Source organism: Rhynchophorus ferrugineus, unplaced genomic scaffold (genome assembly GCF_030347505.1).
Source record: "Rhynchophorus ferrugineus isolate W39M unplaced genomic scaffold, kcgeb_rfMv2 rfM9, whole genome shotgun sequence".
In the NCBI taxonomy this organism is placed as follows: domain Eukaryota; kingdom Metazoa; phylum Arthropoda; class Insecta; order Coleoptera; family Curculionidae; genus Rhynchophorus; species Rhynchophorus ferrugineus.
In genome coordinates this window covers 31,183,159-31,206,946 of record NW_027472588.1, presented here as the reverse complement: position 1 = coordinate 31,206,946, position 23,788 = coordinate 31,183,159, and the positions used below count along the sequence as shown (strand labels likewise).

The 23,788-nt window shown below is 32.2% G+C and overlaps 1 protein-coding gene across 1 annotated transcript in view; it reads right to left on the bottom strand.

Annotated features, from left to right (window-relative positions):
• Window positions 1–23,788, bottom strand: part of CadN (neural cadherin) — a 953,627-nt gene that overhangs the window by 75,274 nt on the left and 854,565 nt on the right. Inside the window, exons 22-29 of the mRNA XM_076414423.1 lie at window positions 14,630–14,985; window positions 14,231–14,572; window positions 9,292–9,552; window positions 9,096–9,222; window positions 8,823–9,032; window positions 7,332–7,513; window positions 7,124–7,279; window positions 6,829–7,065 (exon numbers count right to left, since the gene is read on the bottom strand). Of these exons, the coding sequence (XP_076270538.1) occupies window positions 6,829–7,065; window positions 7,124–7,279; window positions 7,332–7,513; window positions 8,823–9,032; window positions 9,096–9,222; window positions 9,292–9,552; window positions 14,231–14,572; window positions 14,630–14,985 (1,871 nt within the window). The remainder of the gene's footprint in view (window positions 1–6,828; window positions 7,066–7,123; window positions 7,280–7,331; window positions 7,514–8,822; window positions 9,033–9,095; window positions 9,223–9,291; window positions 9,553–14,230; window positions 14,573–14,629; window positions 14,986–23,788) is intronic.

The following is a 23,788-nucleotide window of genomic DNA, read 5'->3' as shown; positions in this document are numbered from 1 at the left end:
CGACTATGGAATTTTGAATGTCAAATGGATGTCGTATTTATTGAATGTGCATTACTTTGGATGTACTTTGATAAGTCATTACCACAAAAGAATATTAAGCAGGGAATGACATAATTATATTGGATATGATTTCCATTATATCGGTCATCAGATAAGCTTGCTATGTCGCAAGTTTATTTATAGGATTTTCTTCTTCTTCTTTGGATATATATTTATTGGAGGTACATTATTTTGATGTTTTTGAATCATTTAAAGTTAAATTTTCTCTAGAATCTCAAATTTGGATCTAAAATTTAGAAAAGTCAGACTTGATCCCCTATATATTCATTCTTTAATTAAACTAAACGTGTTGATACTTTTTGAGATTCCTAGCTTGATGCTAACTAACTCTGATTCCTATAAATGTATGTGTAAAGCTTTTAAAGGCTGCCGCAAATGAATACTGCCTCCTGGAGTATATACTTATGGTAGAGTTAAGAAGGTTGTCGCTCATCAGATTAAAGCTACCTTCAACATGTTGGTAGTGAGATACTGCCTTAGTTATATGAGTGAGCTTGTTGTTTATGGTATATTTTTTCCAGTATGCATCTGAATCCTTGGTTTCATGTGCTAGTTTGTTGAAATTATTTGAATTTGCCTCGAGTAAATAGATTTTGCGAGAAGTTTTACATCAATTTGAAGAAAAACGCGACTGATTCCATAACTTTCAGTTACGTGAAGCTTATGGTAACCATAGTTTATTGATTTCAACATGTGAACACATATTTCGATGCTTCGATTCAGACACCGAAGACAAAGAGGGTTCTTCATAGCCAAAATAATTTGACGAGAATTTTAAGCCATTATTCGATTCGATTCGATGATTGCCATCGCTGCAGTCTACGCGTTTTAATTAACGACTACTCAAAAAAACAGTCAGAAATGAGTAAAGATACAACAATGATATTCTCCAGTATGACAACGCTCGGCCTAATGAATCAAAACCCGTGAAAAAATATTTGGAAACATTAAAATGGAAAGTGCTAGACCACCCGCAGTCCATGGAAACATCACCATCACCAACATTCCTTCTAATAACTACTTGCTCCGACATATGACTTGTGACCTGTATGAGCAGCTGTGTGGGTCACCAAAATGGGTCGATTCGTGGATAGCCTCAAAATATACATCGTTCTTTCGAGATGGACAATACTTTAAAAAAAGCAAATATTCCAATTCTTCACTATAAAGCTTGAAATTAAAAAAAAATATTTAAAATTAATTTATAGGCCGATTTATATACCTATCAAAATTCTTTGTTTAGGCTTTACTGTTATTTTGTACCATTTTGCTGAAACTTGTCATAATTCCTTCTTTTAACATTTTAAAGTCTCCTTTTACCAACTAGGGGTCTCTCTGGACTGGACCTACAGTTTAACGTGGGCTCCGAACCACGGTTCTCAGCATTAAGCCTACCGATTGACGACTAGTGACCAACTTTAGAAATCATCCCAGAAGACATCCGGTCTTACCCAGCTTGGTTACTGGTGTTACTGGGATCACATTCCTTGTCGAATTTTACACTCTTGCCTAGGACAATCACAAATTTTAAAAATCACAAGCATACATTTTCGAACCTGCGTCTATCGCAACAATAGGAGGACCGTCCTATTGCCTTTACCACTGCGCCACCAAGCCGGCATAATTACTTTTTGATTTAACGAAATGTGGGATTTTAAAACTATTTCTTTTTTCGTTGAAACAAAATAAGCCTCTTAATTTCTGTGGGTTTTAATTCACAAAAAAAGTTAATTTCCTTCCTTGTTTACTATTAATAAGCCTTACTGTGGTTTATATTAGGCGCTTGTAGGCATTTTGACCAGACACATCTATTGATGAAATGTACCTAACAATTAAATTATGTTATTTTAACATTTCTCTATATAAAACAACAGTTTTACATGTATAATTCTAATAGAAGTACATCATGGAACATTCAACATTACCTTTTTGACAAACATTATTTTAGTTGTGTGATTTGAGGACCAGTTAATATATTTCGCGTTAATTTTGAAGCGTTAAACACTGTTGTGTGATAATGGGTAACATTATTTCTAATTAATTCAGTATATGTGCGAAAATATTTCATGTATGTTAACAATATATCAGCAGAATAAACAAGTATATATTTTCATATAAGATTCATATAACATAATATTTTATTTTTCAAGTAATAATAATAAATAACAATTGAAATTGATATATCTCCTGAATAATGTATGTTATGCTATTCTAAAATGTATTCCGAAACTTATATTTAGACATGACGTCGCTAATGAACATCCATAATAATAACAACAAAAGTTTTTGGTTTAATGAAATGTGCGATTGAAAGTCCTTCAACTGTAATTATTCAGACATCTCCAAAAAGTTGGCAAGAGACTGATTAACAGAGGACATAATATTTTATAAACCTCAAATTGACATAGTCTTAAAAATTACATTTACGATAATTCTGATGGCTGATACATTATTGCTGAAAGTTGAGTCTATTTATTGATTTACTATAGACACAATTAATAAAAATTTTCCATTTTATATTCTTTTCCATAATTTCAAACATAATACATTTCGTATTTCAAAATCCCGTAAATTAGAATCAATTGAAGAAGAGATACTTCAGTTTTATATTCCCAAATAGTTCTTTCCATTACCGATGTGTACCTAAAATTTCGTAAAATCCTCTCTCAAATCATTCTCCATCCGCCTGGGAAGAATCTCCAATCAGAAACGATATTTCGTATTGAAATTTATTCCGCCACGGAAATGTTCCATCGTCTTTTAGCACGATGGGCCCAAGAAAAAAGGAAATAAAATGAAAAAAAGACACGGAACAGTCGTTAACATTCTCGTTACTATTCGCGTTTGATGTCTGGCGAATGTCAACGGACAATTCTGGTGAGGAAGGCGGTTATCGTCGGTGTAGTTCCGCTTTTCTTTTTGCCGATATCGTCATTTGCGCGACGGCTTAATGACCGCAACCAATTACGTCACAACGTTTCTGTAAAAATTGCATCGGCCCTTAATTGCTTGTTAAATTTTATTTTAAAGATATGTCCCGTTATACTGATTACTAAAACTGTTATAGACACTTAAAAACAGCTGCTGATTCTGTTAAATGAACAATTTGAATTCACGTATATTTTATGGAAAGTAATTAAATTGTAAATAAAATATCCTCAAAGATAACAGGTCAATTGAAAATTCCCCGGCCTGATATATAGATGGCGCTACCAGAATTAAATCCATACATATTTTAGTTAGCGCTAATCCTCAAAGATACGTGTATAAATTTCAACAACTGTCGGATCATTAGTTTGTGAATTATAGCATTTTGAGTGAAGTAACTTTTGTTATTGAGAAAAAATGGATAAAAAGAAATTTCGCGTGCTGATAAAATATTGCTTTTTGAATGGAAAAAATACAGTTGAAGCAAAAACTTGGCTTGATGCCGAGTTTCCGAACACTGCCCCAGGAAAATCGACCATCAAGGATTGCTATGCTAAGTTTAGACGTGGTGAAATGAGCACCGAAGACGGTGAACGCAATGACCGCCCAAAAGAGATTGTTACCGGCGGAAAAGTTTAAAAAATCCACAAAATGATTTTGAATGACCGTAAATTGAAATTGAATGACATAGCAGACACTCTAACGATATCAACTGAAAGTGTACATTATATCATTCACGAATATTTGGGTATGAGAAAACTCTGTGCAAAGTTGCTGCCGCGCGAGCTCACGTTTGATCAAAAACAACGACGAATTGATGCCTCGGAGCAGTGTGAAATGGAAGTACCATCAACAGCGACTATTACATAGCTTTATTGGACTGTTTGAAAAAGAATGTGCTGCTTCACCAAGACAATGAACCGTGTCACATGTCACTAAAAACGATGATAAAAAAGCATGCTTTGAATTGCTTCCTCATGCACCGTATTCTCCAGATCTGGCCACCAGCGACTATTTTCTGTTCTTAAATCTCAAAAGAATGCTCGCTGGGAAGAAATTTTCGTCGAATGAAGAGGTGATCGCCGAAACTGAGGCCTAGAATCAACTTAGGATCACCCTTGAAGGGAATTAATTTGAATAAAAAAACCATTTTTGCCAAAAAATGTGTTTTACTATGGTAGGTCGGGGACTTTTCAATTGACCTGTTAAAAAGGTGTTTCAACTTCATACAGTGTACAACGTTAAATTATTACCCTGCTATTGATGAAATGCGAATGTTATTGAGCCTAGCTATTAAATTCGATTATTTTGACATTTATCTATATAGAATAACAGTTTTACATTTAGAACTATGAAGTTATTCAGCGTTTATTGACGAAAATTACGTAACGCTTAAAATTGCATTTTTTATATTCATCACTTTTGTGACAAACGATCAACATATATGCAAGCAGTTAGTTATTTAGTAGCAATAGCAAAAAGCAGTAAGCAATTTAGTTAGAATAAGATAAAAATATATCAGCACTATAACCAATTATATATTTTTCGTATAAGATGAAATAATAATTTAACAAAACAAAACCAATAGAGAAAATAACAATTAAAATTGAAATATCTCCTGAATAATGCCTATTCGAAAATGTATTCCGGAACTTATTTTTAGACATGTCGCTAATGAACATTATTGTCGACGGCGAAAAATTACGAATGATTCGTAAATATGAACATTCGGAATGACAACAATAATGAAAAAGCTTTATTGGAATATAACTTTTTCTCGTTGAAAAATTTTGCTGTACGGAGCTTGATCGGACAGAATCATTTTTATGACATAAGGGAATTCCTGTTGAATAAATCAAGATATCAGAAAAATTATCATGATTTTATAACATATCAAAGTAGTCAAAATTAGATATTGATGTATGTACGATGTACTTTTAAGCAAATAATAGAAACGCAAACAAAATAGCTTTATTTTTTTGGCATGCTTGAACGGATTAACTGGAAAAATCATGAATATCAAATAATAAGAAAATTGAAATTATACCCTAAACCGTATAATAACTTATATAACTAAAACCGTAGAATTATCGAAAATCGTAGAATATAAATAGTATTATAGCTCAACTTGAAAAAATATACTGGCGTGAGACCTATTTATTAAAATTCCAAATATTGCTAGTTGATAGCTGATGCTTTGTCGTATTTTCTCTGGTCATTTGATTGCTCATGATCGATACCAGCATTGGCGTTTATATTCAATGACCTAGTTTTTTACAATTATATACAATACTCTATTCCCAATAAACACATTACTCATACTGGTATTATTTATGTCTGTTGTTGACATTTGCATTCAAATGTTAAAATTTACCAAAAACAAAACACAAATTATCGAAAAAAGGGACACTTTATTTTAGGCTGTAGGTTTTTATTGTTGCATTTTTAAACGTTCATATGGATATATGGAGTTAAATAGCCAGCAGCGAAAAATTAGATATCAGGAAATGATTGGAAATATGCTGAAATATGAAGAAATACAAACAATAAAAGGGGGAAAATGTAAAGTATGGAATATTAGGTGAAGTATGGATTATTGTTCGCGTTATCTGAACTATTACGCGTAGTAAAAGGAAATCTATTGTTTTTCTGATAAGTTAATAAATTGTATGTCGTATTGCAAGAGTTCAGTCTGTTTAAATTAAACGCGATTAGCTAGCAGGTCGATTAGTTTAGTTAAAATTGTATACTTAAATAATTTATTTAACAGTTTTGCAGGTGGTTGACTCAATTTTGAACTCATGTCAAAGATGAACACTATCAAACAGAAAATACGACATATTTTACAATTGTTTGACATTTATAGTTGGTTATCTGTACTTACCAGAATTATTGAAATTAAAAAAAGGACTTAAATACAAAAATTGCTGAGAATTCAAAAGAGAATCTATATTATATTAATATATTTGGAGAACTTAGAATCAACATTAATGAAAACATTGTATTATCGATCTAAAGTAGCAGTAAACTCACTCCATCAAACTGTATAACGTATTACCTAATTCACTTTGTTAATTCGTTTTTATAATTTATTCCAGATAAAAAGAGATACCATGTTGTCTAATACGTTGGAACATGGACTTGAATTAGCCTGCAAAAGCTGTTGCGATAAGACAATGTGAGAATAAGAGGCTACAAATCAGGCCTTACTTATTTTAATAATTTTCAAATTGCTGCTTAATATTTGTGATTACTCTAGTTGAAAAGGTCGAGGCCAAATAAATAGTAAGTCGGAAACAGATTCTCCAATCAATACATTCCAACAGGAATGAGGTAATGGGGGTCCGTTCTTACCAGTAAAATGCGTTAGAGAGGTAAATATTGATACTATTAAATATTAATCTGCTGGCGATTTTATCGGAAATATTTTTATTCTATAGTTGCTGCACTGAATATTAGTACGGATACTATAACAAAAATCTCTCAAAAAAGAAAAACAATATAATTTTGGATTCGGAAGGTATAAAAGTTAGAATTACCTTTGGTTAGGTTTTGTAAGTAACAAAACTTTTTAAAAAATCCTTGCAGATAAATTATTCCTTATGCTAGAAACAGGAACCGAACAAAAAGACCCCAACGAGTGGTTGGCAAAGGCTGTAATTAAGGAATGGCTTGGAAAACATGAATTAAATTTTGAAGATACCATTGGAAGATTATTTGGTAATGTAAATGAAATGTTTTAGTGATACGCCTGAGAAAACACATACTGCACTGAAGTGAATATTATATAAACTATTAAAGCACTATTGAGATTAAAAAATAATAAGATGTGAAACTTACCATAGTGATGTTGATACCAACTGCTCTCTCTATTTCCTCTCGATGCATCAGTACCATACCATTGAGTCTTACTGGCTTGTAGTAAGGCGAACCACCGTGAGCTGAGAATCTCACGTCGGTAACAGGGGGATGTTTTCTCCTTAATTGCACACTGAACACGTCCACATTCTCCCGGTCGATATTGAGCAAGTCTGCAATCTTGTCCCTGAATTTCTCTGCCATGCTTTTAGGTAAATCCTTTAAAATAATAAGGCGTTACTCAAAAATGTAATACTTAAAGGCGTTGTCTACTAACATGTAGCTTGTAGTCCCAGACGCGAATGAACTGATCGTCTGTTATACCGGCTATGCGCACGGATCCAGAATTGATGACAGCCTCATGAGGAATCTCTTTCACTGTCACTGTAACGTTGGCTGGGACATCGGTCTGGGTATGTTTTCGATCATAAACCTACATAAACGTTGTTAGAAACCACAAAACAGTATGAAACTCTACTAAATACCTTAAATTTCAAGTGATAAGTGCCGTCTCTGGTGCCTTGACGCATGGATATCATGCCCGTGTCTTCGTTGAGCTTGAACCGCGGATGTTCCACACTCTCCCAATAGAATTTCTTATCGGGCAAGTCCCAGTCGTCCAGGTCGTATACGTACACCCGTCCTATTTCCGTTTCCGGTGCTTGGCCTGCGACAATAATTCACGTGCAATAATATTGGTGGAAAAATGGGTTTTATATCATGTAAAATATTAACTCAATGGCTTATGACTGCTTTAGAGTAGCAGGAAAATAATATCAGATGAAAGAGGAGTCGTTTCTAAACTGGAAAAAGTTTTATTTTATTAGATGTTCGAATTCATTTGAGGCCTTTTACTATACACAACTGTAGTAAAATTAATTTGGTTAAAAATTTACAAAGCAAAAATATATACTTTATCAAATTCAGTTTTACTTAGGACACTATTTTAATATGAAAAATTGATCTCATGATGAAATCTGCGTTGATTGGTACAAATAATGATTTTCTTTTCGTTTTGCTTAACAGTAAAAGAGTAAGAAAATTTACGAATAAAGATCTATTATAACAACAAATAATAATGCTGTATAAATTAATATTTGATTAATTCTGGATGGTCAGCAGTATTACTCCAGAAACCGAGAATTTTTATCTGGCTTGAATAATACAAACATTATATTTCCAAAATATGTAGACTACGTTTTAGGTGACTTACAAATATTGGAGAACAAGAAAACTGCTGAATTTTAAAACATGTTTTATAATTTATTTTAAAATTTTATTCCACCATTTTATTTAAAATTGGTTTTTAGTTAAGATCGGAAAAATTAAAATATAAGAATTTCTGAAGTGTGTATATACATTTTAATTACGTTAACCTCTTGGGTATCTTAGAAACTGGATATACTGCTTTACGTAGGAATAAGCCTATCATCTAACGATTGATCAACTTAGAGACCATCCCAGAAGATGTCTGGTGTTCGGTTTGACTACTGGCTGACTGGATTATGGTCAACCAACTCAAACTGTAACATACTCCAAAAATGTTTTACAAACTCGCAATGTTATTTTAAATGAGGATAAAGTTAATGAAAAGGAAATTCATCATACCCATTAGATTTATGCTGTAAAAATTATTATTTTAATAGTGAATAGTTAAACATAATAAAAGTAGTCAAAAATATATGCATACATAAAATGCTGGATAAATGCTGCAGCCTTTTCATTTCCCTTGAAGGAAACTTGGGTATAGATGAAATAAAGTGTATCAGATGAGTAAATCAATATTTTCTTAAGGTAGTTTTAAAATTGGCTAGATTGGATGTTATAGTTCATGTTTTATATCGTGGGTTTGCTGCTATACTATAATCTGTAATGATGGAAGGTAAATAATATATGAATAACAACTTTTTGATAAAAAATAGCATCATACATAGCAATAAGTATAGAAGTAAAATAAAAATAGGACCTTTAGTTACCTTGATAATTGTAGACAAAGATATTCTTGGATCCAGGTTGCATCTTGTTGTCATTGACGTCTCCCACTACCACAGTTAAAGTACTAGTGCCAGTCATCGCAGGATTTCCATGATCTTTGATTACGATGGGTATGTGGAATTCCTTTTGCTGTTCCCGATCAAATGAACGAAGAGACGTCACTATGGCCATACCGTCACCGTTTGCGCCCTCTGTGATTCAAACAATATATTGTTAATGATTATTGAAGTTCGTTTACAAAGTTTTAAGCATACTTTGATCTTGTTCCACTTTGAAACTGGCCCGAACCAAATCGCTTGCGCTGGGATCGAGTCTGAACTGGAACGGTGGACCGTTGCTTTTGGATCTATCGTCATCATCAGTGGCCAAAATCTCCACTACCTGTGATGCGGAATATTAAAAAGTTTAGTCCACGGTTAGTCCAGCTAATGTCTTTAAAAAAATTATCACCTTCTTCGGTGCGACGTGTTCAGTGATAACTGGTCTGTAGTCTTTCAGGAAAGTTGGGGCGTTATCATTGATGTCTTGCACGATGACTGTTAAAGTAGCTGTAGCAGTTTTGGGTGGGATACCATCATCGATGGCCAGTATCTTTACTTGGTGACGTGGCGTGTCTTCTCTGTCTAGAGATCTCTGTATACTGACGGTTCCTTCTTGGTTGATGGAGAACTGACGCTTGCGATCGGAGCTTCTATCGATGGTGTAAGATACCTAGCAAGAAGAAATTATGATTACATTTTTATAATGACGAATAAAACTTTACTAAAACTTTACTCAAATAATCGATTTATGTCTATTGATTTCAATTCGCAACTATTAGGTGTTTTAGGGCTAATTTTTTTCATATGTTGCTGGTTTTATTGCGTTGATTTTTCAATATTATCGATAAATATTAGATTTTTTATTGAAGTAACTGTTATGTTAATATTGTATCAAAAAATCTTTTTTTGTTTATGGTTTTGCTTTATTTTCATTATTTATACAAAATATTGTTCTGCGCATCACTACAGTAAAAAAAACTATGGTTTGTTTATGTATAGATGTTTTTAATTAAAATGCTTCAGCTGGCTTGGTTGGCGCATTGGTAAAGGCAACAGGACGGTCCACCTACTGTAGCAATAGTTGCGGGTTCGAATCCTGCTGGGGCATGGTCGTAAATTTATGTTTGTGATTGTTTAAAATTAGTGAATGTTCTAGGCAAGAGTGCAAAATTCGACAAGGAAAATGATTCCAGCGACGCCAGTAACCAGGCTGGGTAAGACCGGATGTCTTCTGGGATGATTTCTAAGTTAGACTTTCTAAGACTTGCCAGTCGGTACGATGTCGAGGACCGTGATTTGAAGCTTACGTAAAACAGTAGGTGAAGTCCAGATAAACCCTCGTTGGTAAAAAGGAGACTTTAAAATATATTACAAAAAATTAAAATGCTTCACGCGGAAATAGTTTTGATGCATTTGCTTCTGTGTTTGCAGCTGTTTATAATTTAAAAAGTCTCACGAAAAAACCATTAAAATATTAAATCATGAGGGGGTGTCCATCATATTGCAAGGAAATCTGGATGTGCAAAATACAGAAAAAAACGTGGTTATTTCTGAAGCAATTTGCTGTTTCTTCTTCGCAATGTTGACAAGTTGTTGCTTGTATATATAATTGAAAATGTCGATTCATCGTATTTTTACTGACAAAATGAGACTCAAAAATTCTGATGTGTTGAAAATAATGGATAGGAAAATATCATTACAATCAAAACAATACATTGTGGTGGAATCCAATAAGAATAATTAAACATTCAATGTTTATCTGACTTGGTCCATCGAAATACATAGAAATATTTTATTTCTAGGAATGGGTAGATTCAGTTTAGGAAACTTAAAATTATTGGAGAAAAATTTAAGAGAGTCATTAAATCTGAAATGAGATGGTGTGTATACATATTTTTAGTCATGTTAACCTCTTGGATATTCTAGAGAGTGAACCTAGCGCTTTACGTAGGAACAAAAGACCTTTGGTTATTATTGATGATTATTATTATTCTACCAGCTTGATCATTATACTTGCTTGGTTTTACAGTTTTGCTTATTATACAACCACACACATAAATTTATAACTTTTCTCTAACAGAAGTCAAGCCCATAATAGCTGAACTATTCTATATATAAAACAAATCATGTACAAAAATAATTATAATGCTATTAATGAAAATAAACACTTATCCGTGCCGTACAGATAATTAAAATTGGTTAATTTTTTAAAATAAAATCGGGGTCGCCATCCATGAAACTACTCTGTGAATATTACACAATGTTAATATAAAAAATGTTCAAAATACACATCATACAAAATAAGTTTCTAAATTTTGTTTATAAATTACATTATCGCCTTAATGCTATTATAATTATTCAGATATTTGCCTTTAATTGTCAATGTAATTATACTATGTTTCGACTCTTTAACATTTAGCTACTAACTCGACATTATCAGTAATTAATATTATCCGGAAAATATCTCCTACATGAGAGAAATAGGCTGAAATATGCAATCAAATAAATTGCCTTGTAAAATGTTTAATTGATATTAATGTTGCCTCTTTCGGCGATGAATCCAAATTGTTCGATGAGCGATTAAAAACGCTTTGAGATAAAGTGAATTTTTAATGTTAATAAATGTGTCTGTTATCAATTAATTAATTAATTAATTATCGAAACTGATTAATTACAAAGTAAATGCTCTTTGCCTTTTGTATATTATCATATTTATATATTAATGATTTAAAAAATAATGTACAAATAATTTAATATATTATAATTTATTACTCATAATTACTGATACATTTAAGCTAATTACATTTATGAATATTTTTTAGGAGTAACAAAAACACGTATTATAGACTGCACCAATAGAAATGTTAATTAAATTTTAATATATAAGCTATTATTAACAAAAGTATATTTATATAGTTTTTTCCGTATTCAAATAATGTTCTAAGTTAAATGAATTAATATTGCAGTGGCCTTGTTAAACAAAAACTTTTGTTTTTTATTTGAAATAAAATTGTTCAAATAATGTGTTTTATCGATGATAAATGAAAAATGTTTTAATAATTACGGAATATTTATTGTAATTTTATCGATATTCGGTTTCATAATTAAAATGTTGTTTATCGAATATTTTCTAAAACTTCATCGGCATTTGCTTCATAATTAGATATTATTTGTATTATTAAAACAGAAGAATAATTTATATTAATAAATTAATGTGTTCATTGGGAAAGTATTGCATATTTATGATAAGTGATATTCTTGAATTAATAAATTTGTTATTTTTAATTCTTGTCATGGCAAAATGTATTTTCAAGTGTCCTGTTTATAGAGATATTATTTATAACTCTTCTGGATATCTAATATATATATTGCTATACAAATACGCTGTTATTTTGTTTTATAAGAAACGTTTCTAGGCCCTTAATGTGCGTTGGAATTTTCTGTTTATAACGGAATGACTAAACTAATTAGCAGAAAATTATTATTTTAAATAATGAGGGTGCAATTATGTAAACCTGCCATTATATACTATGGTCGATGAGTATGCATAGATGAAGTTTATATTGTAAAATTTGGTTTATATCAGATGTGGTTGAATTGAGGGCATCATTGGTACAATGGTCGATTATTCTGTTGTTCCTATTCCAACAAATATTCATTTAGATTTATTTGAAACTCAGTATCTAAATTAGTGAGAGGAAGGCTAAAGAAATCTTCGTTATACGCATTAATATGAGACTTGAATAAAACTTTTCTTAGGTTTGTTTTTTGATACAGAATGGTTTTTATGGATCGTTTATGGATGATGGAGAAATAGATCAGGATATGATATCACTTTTTATTTTAAGCAGATGGGAATGCATTAGGCTAAAAGGTGTAAATCATGGAAAATATGTTCTCAAGTTAGTGTGTGAGTTAGTTTACAAGTGCTGTCTCTATTGTCGAAACAAGATTTCAGCACAAGAAATCGACAGTCGTTATTTGAATGATTTGTAATTTAAGAAAACTTTTTCAGAAAGATGCAAGCTGTAATAAAAACTAGTGGAGGAAACACCATTTTACTTTTCTCACTTTACGCCTCTAACATACATGTTCATATATAACTAACGTATTTTAGTTCTTCTTATTTTTCGGCATACCTGATTGCTTTTAATGGTCCGTAATTAGCAGGGATGGTATTTAAATAGTAAGGGGTAGTGCAGCGTATATTAAATTCTGAGTTGTTATAAGCTTTATAAAGTTAGAGTTTGGCCTCAACCATATATAGTTTCTTATCTATTGTTTGAAGAATAACAAAGGTTGTAACTGTACCTATCAACTTAGTAGTTCAAATGTATTTATAACCAGCAATAGTGTAATTTATGTTTTAGATCGAATGGTTATTGTTTGATGTGTTAAATATCCAATTGAGTTGATTTTATGGTTAAGTTTAAGTTAAGAATACATAACATTTTTGATAAAATTTGCTATATCTTCATCAACAGTTATTATGTTTTGATATACTTCTACCTGTGATATAGTTGAAAATACGAAATATTGACTACTCGAGCTATTATCATCATCTTGTTATTTATCACTAATGCTTATGTTGCTGGCACACAACTTCGACTATTGTTAACTATATCAAACTACTGGCAGTACCTGTATTGATGTATTTTTCAAATAGCTTTTGATGATTTTGACTCATGGCTTTTTCGAAGCAGTTGGCTGTGTATTGTAATACATCTTCTTTTCCACATGCACTATCTTAGAGAAGCAAAAGTCCTGCTTGGTCAAATCGGATTATTACTTCAGCGGTAGATGATAGATTTTTCTTCAATATTATTGAACCAAAGTATTTGAATTTCTGTACTTGCTCTAACTGGATACCAATCAACATATTTACAGTAGCAATTAATTATATTACCATTAACACAGTACTAGATATAGTAGCGCTGTAGTGCAAACTATATAATGAAGAATGTTAGAAGCTTCAACGTATTCTTCTTCTTCTATTTGGCGAACACTGACTTGAACTTGTTCAAATTCCAAAGCAGCCCAGAGTAAGTGCTAGTCCATAGAGTCGAATATAAATAAAAACAAATTCGTACGCTTTCCACAACTAATACATTTCTTAATAAACTGACGGAGTGCAGATATCCTATCTATGTAAAAGCGATCTCGTAAGCTCTTTTAAGCTTGTCTCCTCGCTAGTTCCTTGAAAAATTTGCATGATTTACATAAATTATCCTCGCGATAATTGGTAGGTGACCTATACCTCGAGAGTTTTTACAATAATAGAGACAAATAGCTCTAATGTAGTTGGTATATTAGTATAAGGAAAACACTTTTAAATAAAGGGAATTTACCTTGCTTTTACCGCCTTGATCTGGATCGGTAGCCTTGAAGGTCTCTAGACTTTTCCCCACTTCGGCATTTTCGGGCACACTGACTTCAATGTTGGGCCGTTCGAAGATAGGTTTGTTGTCGTTGATATCGCGTAGTTTGACCACCACCCAAGAATACGCCACGTGGTATTTATCATTGTCGTTATCTTCTCCTTTATCGTTGACCTGGATACGGAAACGGAACCCGTTGCTCTGGAGTAGATCCTCGAAATCCAAGGGTTGGACGATTTTCAGCGAGCCGGTGCCGTCGTTGTTGCGTACCATGGTGAATTTGTCGGCTCCATAACCGCTGTTTTCGATTACCTAAAATAAAAATATAATTTTAGTTGATTGTTTCATAGATTCTGAACAAAAACTGACCTTATATTGGAATTTGTTGGTTTCATCTTCATCATGCACCGTCACAGTCAAGATAGGCATCTCCGGCAACGTGCTACCATCGGTTTCGTCCACTTCGGTGAACCACTCGTCTTTAGTAAACGCGGGAGGCATATCGTTTATATCTTTGACGCGTATACTAGCCGTCCCTGTCCCTTTCAACCCCCCACCGTCCATAGCCACTACCTGAATCGAATAGTCGGGGGTACGTTCGCGATCCAAACAACAAACGGCCGTCTTGATCACTCCCGTTTCCGATTCGATCTCGAATATCGGTGACCCGGTCTCCTCCTCGATGACGTTTTTCTCGATCGAGTACACCAGCTTGGCGTTAGTTCCTGAAATAAGAGATTTATTACGTTTTATTTTTCTATATTTTAGGGGTCCAATTCATTAGGTCATTTAACAGTTTTATAATATTTGTGACCTATATATCGAATGTCTGGTGAGACCCAGTCATAGTAGAAAAGGCACCATGGGACCTAGAATACGCATGGCTAGCAAAAAGCATTCTGCATCGGGTCGTTGTAGAAACGACAGAAACCCAGCGTGCATGTTAATTGGCCAGAACTGGTAATATATATATATATATATATATATATATATATATATATATATATATATATATATATATATATATATATATATATATATATATATATATATATATATATATATATATATATATAGACCGAAAGAAATAATAAATCATAAGGCTCCAAATCTTACGTTATCAATTTATTTAGTACATTTTATTAACTATATCTTATATTTACCTTATCTTAAAAGCATATGACACATTTCATTTAATCTGCAAAATCAGAAAGTTATAGGTGTAAAGTATACAAATATGACCATTTTCAATTCATATCATCTTAATTCTGTTATCATAGTATTTAACATAAATATTCCTGTGTTCCATAGCAATCTAACAGGTCAATTGAAAAGTCCTCGGCTTACTATAGTAAAACATATTTTTTTGGTAATATTAGTTTAATTAATATAATTTCCTTCAAGGTTGATCCAACGCCCTCCAACTTTTCAATACCATTTCTATACCGATCACCTCTTCATCTGACGAAAATTTCTTCCCAGGGAGCAGTCTTTTGAGATTTGAGAACAGGAAATAGTCGCTGGGGGGCCAGATCTGGAGAATACGGTAGATGAGGACGCAATTCGGAGCCCAATTCATGGATTTTTGACACAGTATATTGTCTTGGTGAAGCAGCAATTTCTTTAACTTTAAATGCGGCCGTTTTCCGCCATTTCATCCTTCAAACGGTCCGATAACGCTATGTAATAGTCGCTGTTGATGGTCCTTCCTATCTCGAGGTAGTCAATGAAAATTATTCCATGTGCGGCCCAGAATACAGATTGTGTGCTGTCCACTTAGATGGCTGTCGATTGGACTTCGGGGTGAACTGATACAGCCATGTTTCATCCATTGTCACATATCAACGCATAAACTCGGGTTTATTACGCTTGATCATCTTCGAACACTGCTCCGAATCATCAACTCGTCATTATTTTTGGTCAAAAATGAGATCTCGCGCGGCATCCACTTTGCACATCGCTTTCTTATATCCAAATATTCGTGAATGATATGATGTACACCTTCAGTTGATTTCTTTAGAGTGTCTGCTATTTCATTCGTTTCAATTTGCGGCCATTCAAAAATCATTTTGTGGATTTTTTAATGTTTTCGTCGGTAACAACCTCTTTTCGGCGTCCACTACGTTCACCGTCTTCGGTGCTTATTTCACCACGTTTAAACTTAGCATACCAATCCTTGATGGCTGATTTTCCTGGGGCAGTGTCCGGAAATTCGGTATTAAGCAAAGTTTTTGTTTCAACTCTATTTCCCTTCAAAAAGCAATATTCTATCAGCACGCGAAATTATTTTTTATCCATTTTTTTAACAATAAAGAACTTCAAAATGTTGCTTCACTGAAAATGCTATAATTCACAAACTAATAATCCAACAGCTGTTAAGTTTATACACGCATTTTTGGAAGCTTAGGGCTAACTAAAAACATATGGATTTAATTCTTATAGCGCCATCTATGTGTCAGGCCAGGGACTTTTTAATTAACCTGTTACAGAATTATAACATTTTACTAGTAATTCATACTTTATACACTTATTTTGATAGCAACATTCATGATATTAACTCAAACATTTTTGTAAAGGTAAAATTAACCTAAAGATTGCTTCCTAACTACAACTCTCGTAAATAACAACGCGTGGCTCTGAAATTTGTCACGCTATTTTGGAATAAATATGCATGAGCAGTTCTGGCTAATAAACATCCACGCTAGTGTCCTTTTACTATCGTCTTCGTTGTCGAGTGCTCCGGGTAATGGGAGTGCAGGTGCCGGATCTAGACCAAGCGCGTAGGAAGGTAGACCTAGCAGGACACTCCTTATTGTGGATATAACTATCAAACGGAAGAACGAACGAGACCGTTGAATATTCTAGCAATTTTGGGAATCCGCAACGCACGAGATTTATCTGCGCGAGCAGGTCCTAGCTAGTCTTTCCTTCCCCGAAAATCTGAACGAATTTTGGACAATCTTTCTCAGCGACCACCAAGAACTCGAGAGAGGACCTTTACCGATAACACACGATGCACCGACATTTGTGTCAGATTCAGAATTTAGAAAGGAACAGTCAGAACAAAAAAATGTCAATGGTAGAAATGGGACTGTCGAGAGTTAAGAATTAAGAATAGAAAGAAGCAGTCAAAATTAAGAACAAATCAAGAATACGGTCAAACAGGAGTTACTATTGATCGCTTTGTATAATCAGCAGTTGGGGCTCTTCGCCATTAGTCTAGATTTTATACAATTTCTCTTTCACATCTTTTATTTTATATATATGTTTTATTATTCGTTTAAAACTCGTCTTTGCGCATTAATTTACCCAAAAAAAAAAAATTAATTTGTATTTTATTTACAACATTGTTTTCTCTCCTTAGCACTCAACAATTACGGAATAAATTTATTGATTAATTGCCTTCCATAATTAACCATTATTAGATGTCAGGTTTGCTATAGAAAGTTATTGATTAATTAAGTTTCAATCATCAAGTCAGAGTTGCTTTGGTTTATTTCATATTAAAGGATATTTGATAACAAATTATTGCTGAATTTATATTGACTGCGGAATCACGTATTAGATAAATATAAGCGAAAAACTATTGTTTATAATATCCAAACAACGGATATTGTTAAATAAACTATCGCCAATATCTACAGTGATTGTGAAGAAATTATTAGGTCAGAACGGAAATGTTCAAGCCGACAAATTGTTGGACAATGGCGATATTGTTAGGTGTCTCAACAAAGCGAACTCCGTTGTTTCAGCAAAGTGACTATAAACAAGGCTTTGTTTAATGTAGGTAGACGAAATAAGGTAGTTAATAGAAATAGGACAGGGTACAATAAATTCTACATTTGGTAATTTTAAGCCAGATTTTAGGTTTGGATGAAATCGTTGGTATCATTACAATAAATCGATATCTGTAAAAAAATCTAGAAGATTATTTAGATAAAGCACTATACGTTGTTCCTATTGATGCTTTATAAAAATGAAAGCTTGCTATAATGGACTTTATTTTAATTCCAAATGGAGACTTTATTCTGTAGTGATTTCATTATGTACAATAAAATTTGAATATCTAATACACGATAATTCTTATACACTTTTATGTTTTTAAATTTTAAACCAAATATGATTTTCAAACTCTAAGTTAAATAATTAATTTAAATATCAGAAAGTGTGAACATTTTAATTTTATTTCCATTTTAGAATTGTTTCCAGCGACCGATAGGATTATAATTTTTAGAGTTTCACTTAATATTATCCTTAATATGTCAGTTTAACATGTCATCATAGTTTTAAATTGTTGTAGCCAGTTATCCGTATTTACGAAATGTTCACTTTCCTTCAGCATTTTCTTTAACAGTTTCGCTCTTTATTATTCAGATTTAAGTTCTAGTAAGTAGAGTCACATATAAAGAGAATTATTATATAGAAATTTGATTGTTTTAGACATTTTTGAAGGAAATGTAGTAACTTATTAGAAAATAAACACACTGTAAATCATTTCATTCGATTAGAAATAGTAGTGAACATTTACTGATGGAAAGGGAAAGGAAGTTTTGGAGATCAGTTAAAGAAATTGAGATCCTAAATACATCTTAGCCAATATGATATTGATAATGTTTTTATTATTCAATATGAACGCAGTCAAGTTCAAAACTCTTGATTGTTTGATGATCATTAAAGTCTAGACTTTTGGTACATCCATCTTCTTCCTGAAAACTGACTGAAGGTTTCATTAGAATATATAGATATCAGGCATAATGGACTGTTGATCACTTCACAGAAAACAATAAAACGCATCACAACTGAGAAAAAGCTATAAGAGAAACTCGACAGGGATAGTTAAAAGGATATATAAAAATAAGCATCCAAGAAACCACGAATATTTATTAATAGTCAATATTTTATTGCACTATATTATAGGATCAACTAAAATTAAGAAAAAAAAAACACAAAAATGTTGGGAAACCAATATATATATACTGATTAATAAAAACGCCCTAAAAATTAGAAACATCCTAGATTATTAAGGAAACCTCATGCAATTTAAGTGAGAAACAGAAAGCTTATATTTAATTCAATAGACACTCGGTCAAATGGTTGCCGGCCTCGTTATTACCGAAACCCGACCATCTATCTAAGGAAAAAAAAACTTCAAGGGTTTTACAAGAATTAACGGATTAGGGGGATAGTTATCAGTAACTTTACCGGAGATTCAACCGAAAAAGTGTCGCGTTATAACAGGTACACATAAAAAAGATATTGCTTTTCCTAGCAAGTTTTGTTTTATAGCTTATTCTTCTTCTGGTGCTTGAAAACGGACGAAAACCTATTATTTTTTAGAGCTGTTATATGACCAGCGAAGGAAGATTATAAATATACCACGAAAAAAAAACTGGAAAAGGTTCAAAAGAAAGTTTTGTTGAACTTTATTTTTGTTTAATATACAGCACGAAAATGTACAAGACTTATTTTTATGTTGCTAACTTCCTTAGAAGTTACATTATAAAATATTGACCATGTTTATTTTATGTTTTGGTGAATACATTCGATGTAAAATTGAAGCATTAAGTGCTTACGTGTCTTTTGATTATATCTATTGGTGAAATTGAGAAGAAACAGTGAAGTTAAATAACCTAACCTAACTGTCAAATTGCATAGTTTTGACATTTTTCTACATAGAATAGCAGCTTTTCATTTAATATTACTTAGTGTATATAACGCTTAATAATAATTAGTTTTATTGTTTGATTTGTATAATCACTTTTAGAAACTTATGGTCATGGCGCTCTATCATATCAAAATTGTATAATATAGTTTCAATGATTTAAAAGTAATAATATTGATGTCAATGACAAAAAGATAAGTTGCAGTGCCAAAAAGTTCAAAGACAACGAATTGCAAGGCCTATTGCATATACGTTGCAAGAAATATACTGGATACAGTCTTACAGTATAGAGTGCGAATGGGACATTTTGTTGAATCTAGAGCCTTGACCAGACGTAGTGCATATTGATTGTAACATATTCAAACCGATTCAGCATGTCTTATCTAGCACACTGTTTCGAAATGATGAAGTGAAGAAAATGGATCGATGACTGTATCGCTGATAAACCACGATCGTTCTTTCGACATAATTGTGAAGTTAATTAAAGAAAACTACGAAAAAGTTCGGAAAATTTATGGAAAATATTGGAGTTGATATATATTATACCAATGTTTCTCAATAAATGCCCTTTTAAAGTGAAAAAAAATAACAATGTACATGTGAGTACCGAAGTATTCATCACGTGAATATAACTATTAATACTATATTTATTATAGCGTATTTTTTATTTCAACGAAATTTTATGTCTACAGGCGAATGATGAGAAGAGAATAAAAATCTGTACCCTCTTGATATTACTTAAACAGTTTTTTGAATCAATATATACTTTCTACATGATCTAATCCTTAAAGTTTTCAGTTTTTTTTCAAATAACACTTCTTAAATAGAACCATTTATATTAAGAAAAAGAAAACAAACAGATATTACCAACAGATTCTGATAAAAGAAATCGCAAATGTTTTCCCGGCCAAGCTATTTTCAATGGTTTTCTCTTTTAAAGTTCCGACTACAAAATCTACGAAACATATGTTACATTCGTATATTTTTCTTTTGAGCCTTTATTTTTGCTTTCATCACGTCCTCAAAAAAATATGATTAATGATCGGCTTGTGACTTGTGATGAGGCAACAAGTCGATAAATCCTGCGAAAGTTTGGCTATACGAATAATAAATCTGATTTCGTTATATGATATGCGGAAAAATATAAAAGTTTGCATATATACTTTTTAACTTTTTTTGCATTCATTATGTTTCTTTACTATTTTTTATGTCATTAGGAGATTAATAGCTTTGAATCATAGGGTGTAACCTAATTTAATATGTAAAAACATATATTGTTCATAAAATCACATTTCCATAAACATGATGCACCTCCGTACTTTCTCCTTGTAACTCTATTTCTTCTAATTGTAAGTAATTAAAGAGTTAACGAGGTGTTAAAAGTCATGATGCCGTGAAAAACATTGGAAATCTGTCAGACGATACTTTTCAGTTGATTTATTGCCATTAAGAGTTTTTAAATAAATAATTTATGCTCAAAATATAGCCATGGCTATATTTATATATAGGCCATATAGCTTGAGAAAAGAATGAAGAATTTTATTGTCTTATTTTAACACTAGCTCATGCGTGAAAAAATGTGTTTAGTCCAGAACGATAAATTAAAAAAGATAAGAAGGAGACGCAACAAAGAAATCCGCAGTTTGGTTTAAGGAAAATGGCGCGGGTTTATGATTTATTCTTTTTGTATTCCAGCTAAAAGATTTCGCTCGAAATAGAAATTATTTGAGATGAAATAACAGCTTTATTTATAGAACAATTAATATATTTTTTATAATAATGGTGCTTAAATTTTAGTAACGTTAATTAGTATTAAGTCACTAAGAATAATTTGTTGCTGTGTTTCAACTATATATTTACGTTACTTTTAAGTTGTTTTTTCTTGAAAATGAAGGTCCCTGAAGGCGATTTTCCTTTTTCCCTTATTCTGCATTTATACTTAAATGGTAGGGTGATCGAAAACTGTGTGATGCTTTTGGAGATGAGTTTTAGTTTCTAGAATTTTCCGTTCTCCCACTTAGTTAATTGTAGTGAACGTTTATTAAACTCTTAAAAATACCGATATAGACCGGCATATTTTATCTTGCGATACTGTCATGCCTTGCACATTAGACCAAACATGGAGGGAGATTGGCTGGCATTATTGAAGCTTTGATACATCTAGGCTAGACTTTTAAACCTTTAGAAAACATATCTGCAAAAATCTTTTAATGATGTAAAGCTGGCTTTAAAATATATGTGCATATAATATTGATTTTCAGGACCAAATGAATATCAATTTAATAAATTCAATGAAACGAAAGTGAAATATATACAATTGGAAATGAGAAGGAAGAATTCATAATTGTAAAAAACAGCTTAACTTTTCCTAACTAATCTCTCATAACTTATCGAAATATAACGATTAGCTATGATACATTATGTGTAATAGAATTTACGTATCATACACTAATTCTTCATTCTTCTATTCTAATTCAATATATTGTTTCTTGAAAATATTTGTATCTCAGTTCACTGAATTTAACAATAACGATGGGAAGTTAACTTACAATAGCGGCAAAATAAATATCAAAAAATGCTATACAAGATGTTGGATACGTGTGGGGTACCAGCAGTGACTGTTTTGATTCGTAAATAATTCACCAAATCCCTTTGAAGTGAAATAATCTGGCGTACTACTGAATGTAATATGAACTACTCAGAATCTTGTTTTTATTTATTCACACAAATTCATCCTCAGTGACAAAATGTTGCACCAAATATGTTTAATCTGTCTTAACGTTGCACAAATATTTGGTAATGTTCTTATAAAAGTCGTAATATAAATATGGCCGGATTTTGAACTATTTATTGTTGACAAATATTTATTGCCTCACGAAAGCATTGAATAGTCTAACCCACCTGTTATAGCTGAAAAATATTTTTAACACAATATTTAGTGAATTTGGTTTACATTAGAATATATTTAAATCTTCAGTATGATTTTCTGGTCGGAGTTCAAGAGTTGCCACTACTTTCCGTAAAATAAAAAGGATTTTAAAATAAAACAAAAGTTTTTGTTAGTTGAAAGCATTCATCTCGGTAGAATTTCATGAACATCTTAAGGCTCTTTTCATTTGAATTTATTCCATTAACCGGAATCACATTAGTTATTAAGAAAGGGGAATAATGTTGGATTAGATATCGTTCGGCAATTACCTGAAGCCTGTGGTGTAGTTAAGTCATCTACAAGTTCACAAAAGGCGAAATGAAGGTATTCAAAGGCCTCTAGCTATAAACTTTTACAATTAGGAAACGTCCAATCTCCGACACACCAAAACACCTCTAGTCCGTGGATTTCCCGTACTAACGTCATAGTTCAAGGTGGAAGGTCACCAAAGGTGAACCAAAATGGCTGTGAATTGACAGAGTAATCAATTGCGGATCATAGCAACTCCGTTTCTCAGTCATGGACTATTAGAATTTGGATCCACCAAAACTTGGGAAATCATGTCTATACCATGAAAACTTTGGCAGATACAGTCGTGTCCAGAATATTGCTGAAGGCATAGTGGCGGATGAAGCTACAGACGATATCAATTATTTTATTACTACTATAAGCTGTACAGACGGAATGTTCTTTAGAAGGGATGTATGGTCTATTCAAAACAGTAGTGAACTCACGTCATCAATATGTGCCTGTCGAAAGTTGTAAATTCGTTTTACAGTCAGACAATATATTCCTTCTGATTTTATACTAATTAAATAGAGATAGAATGCTGTTAAACAAAGTTCGAACATGTAAACGAATGAGCCTGTAAAAGTCGCTCGTTTGTCAGACTATGTGTTTGTGTTAATTTTGAATAGTGAAATGATTGAGACGTCTA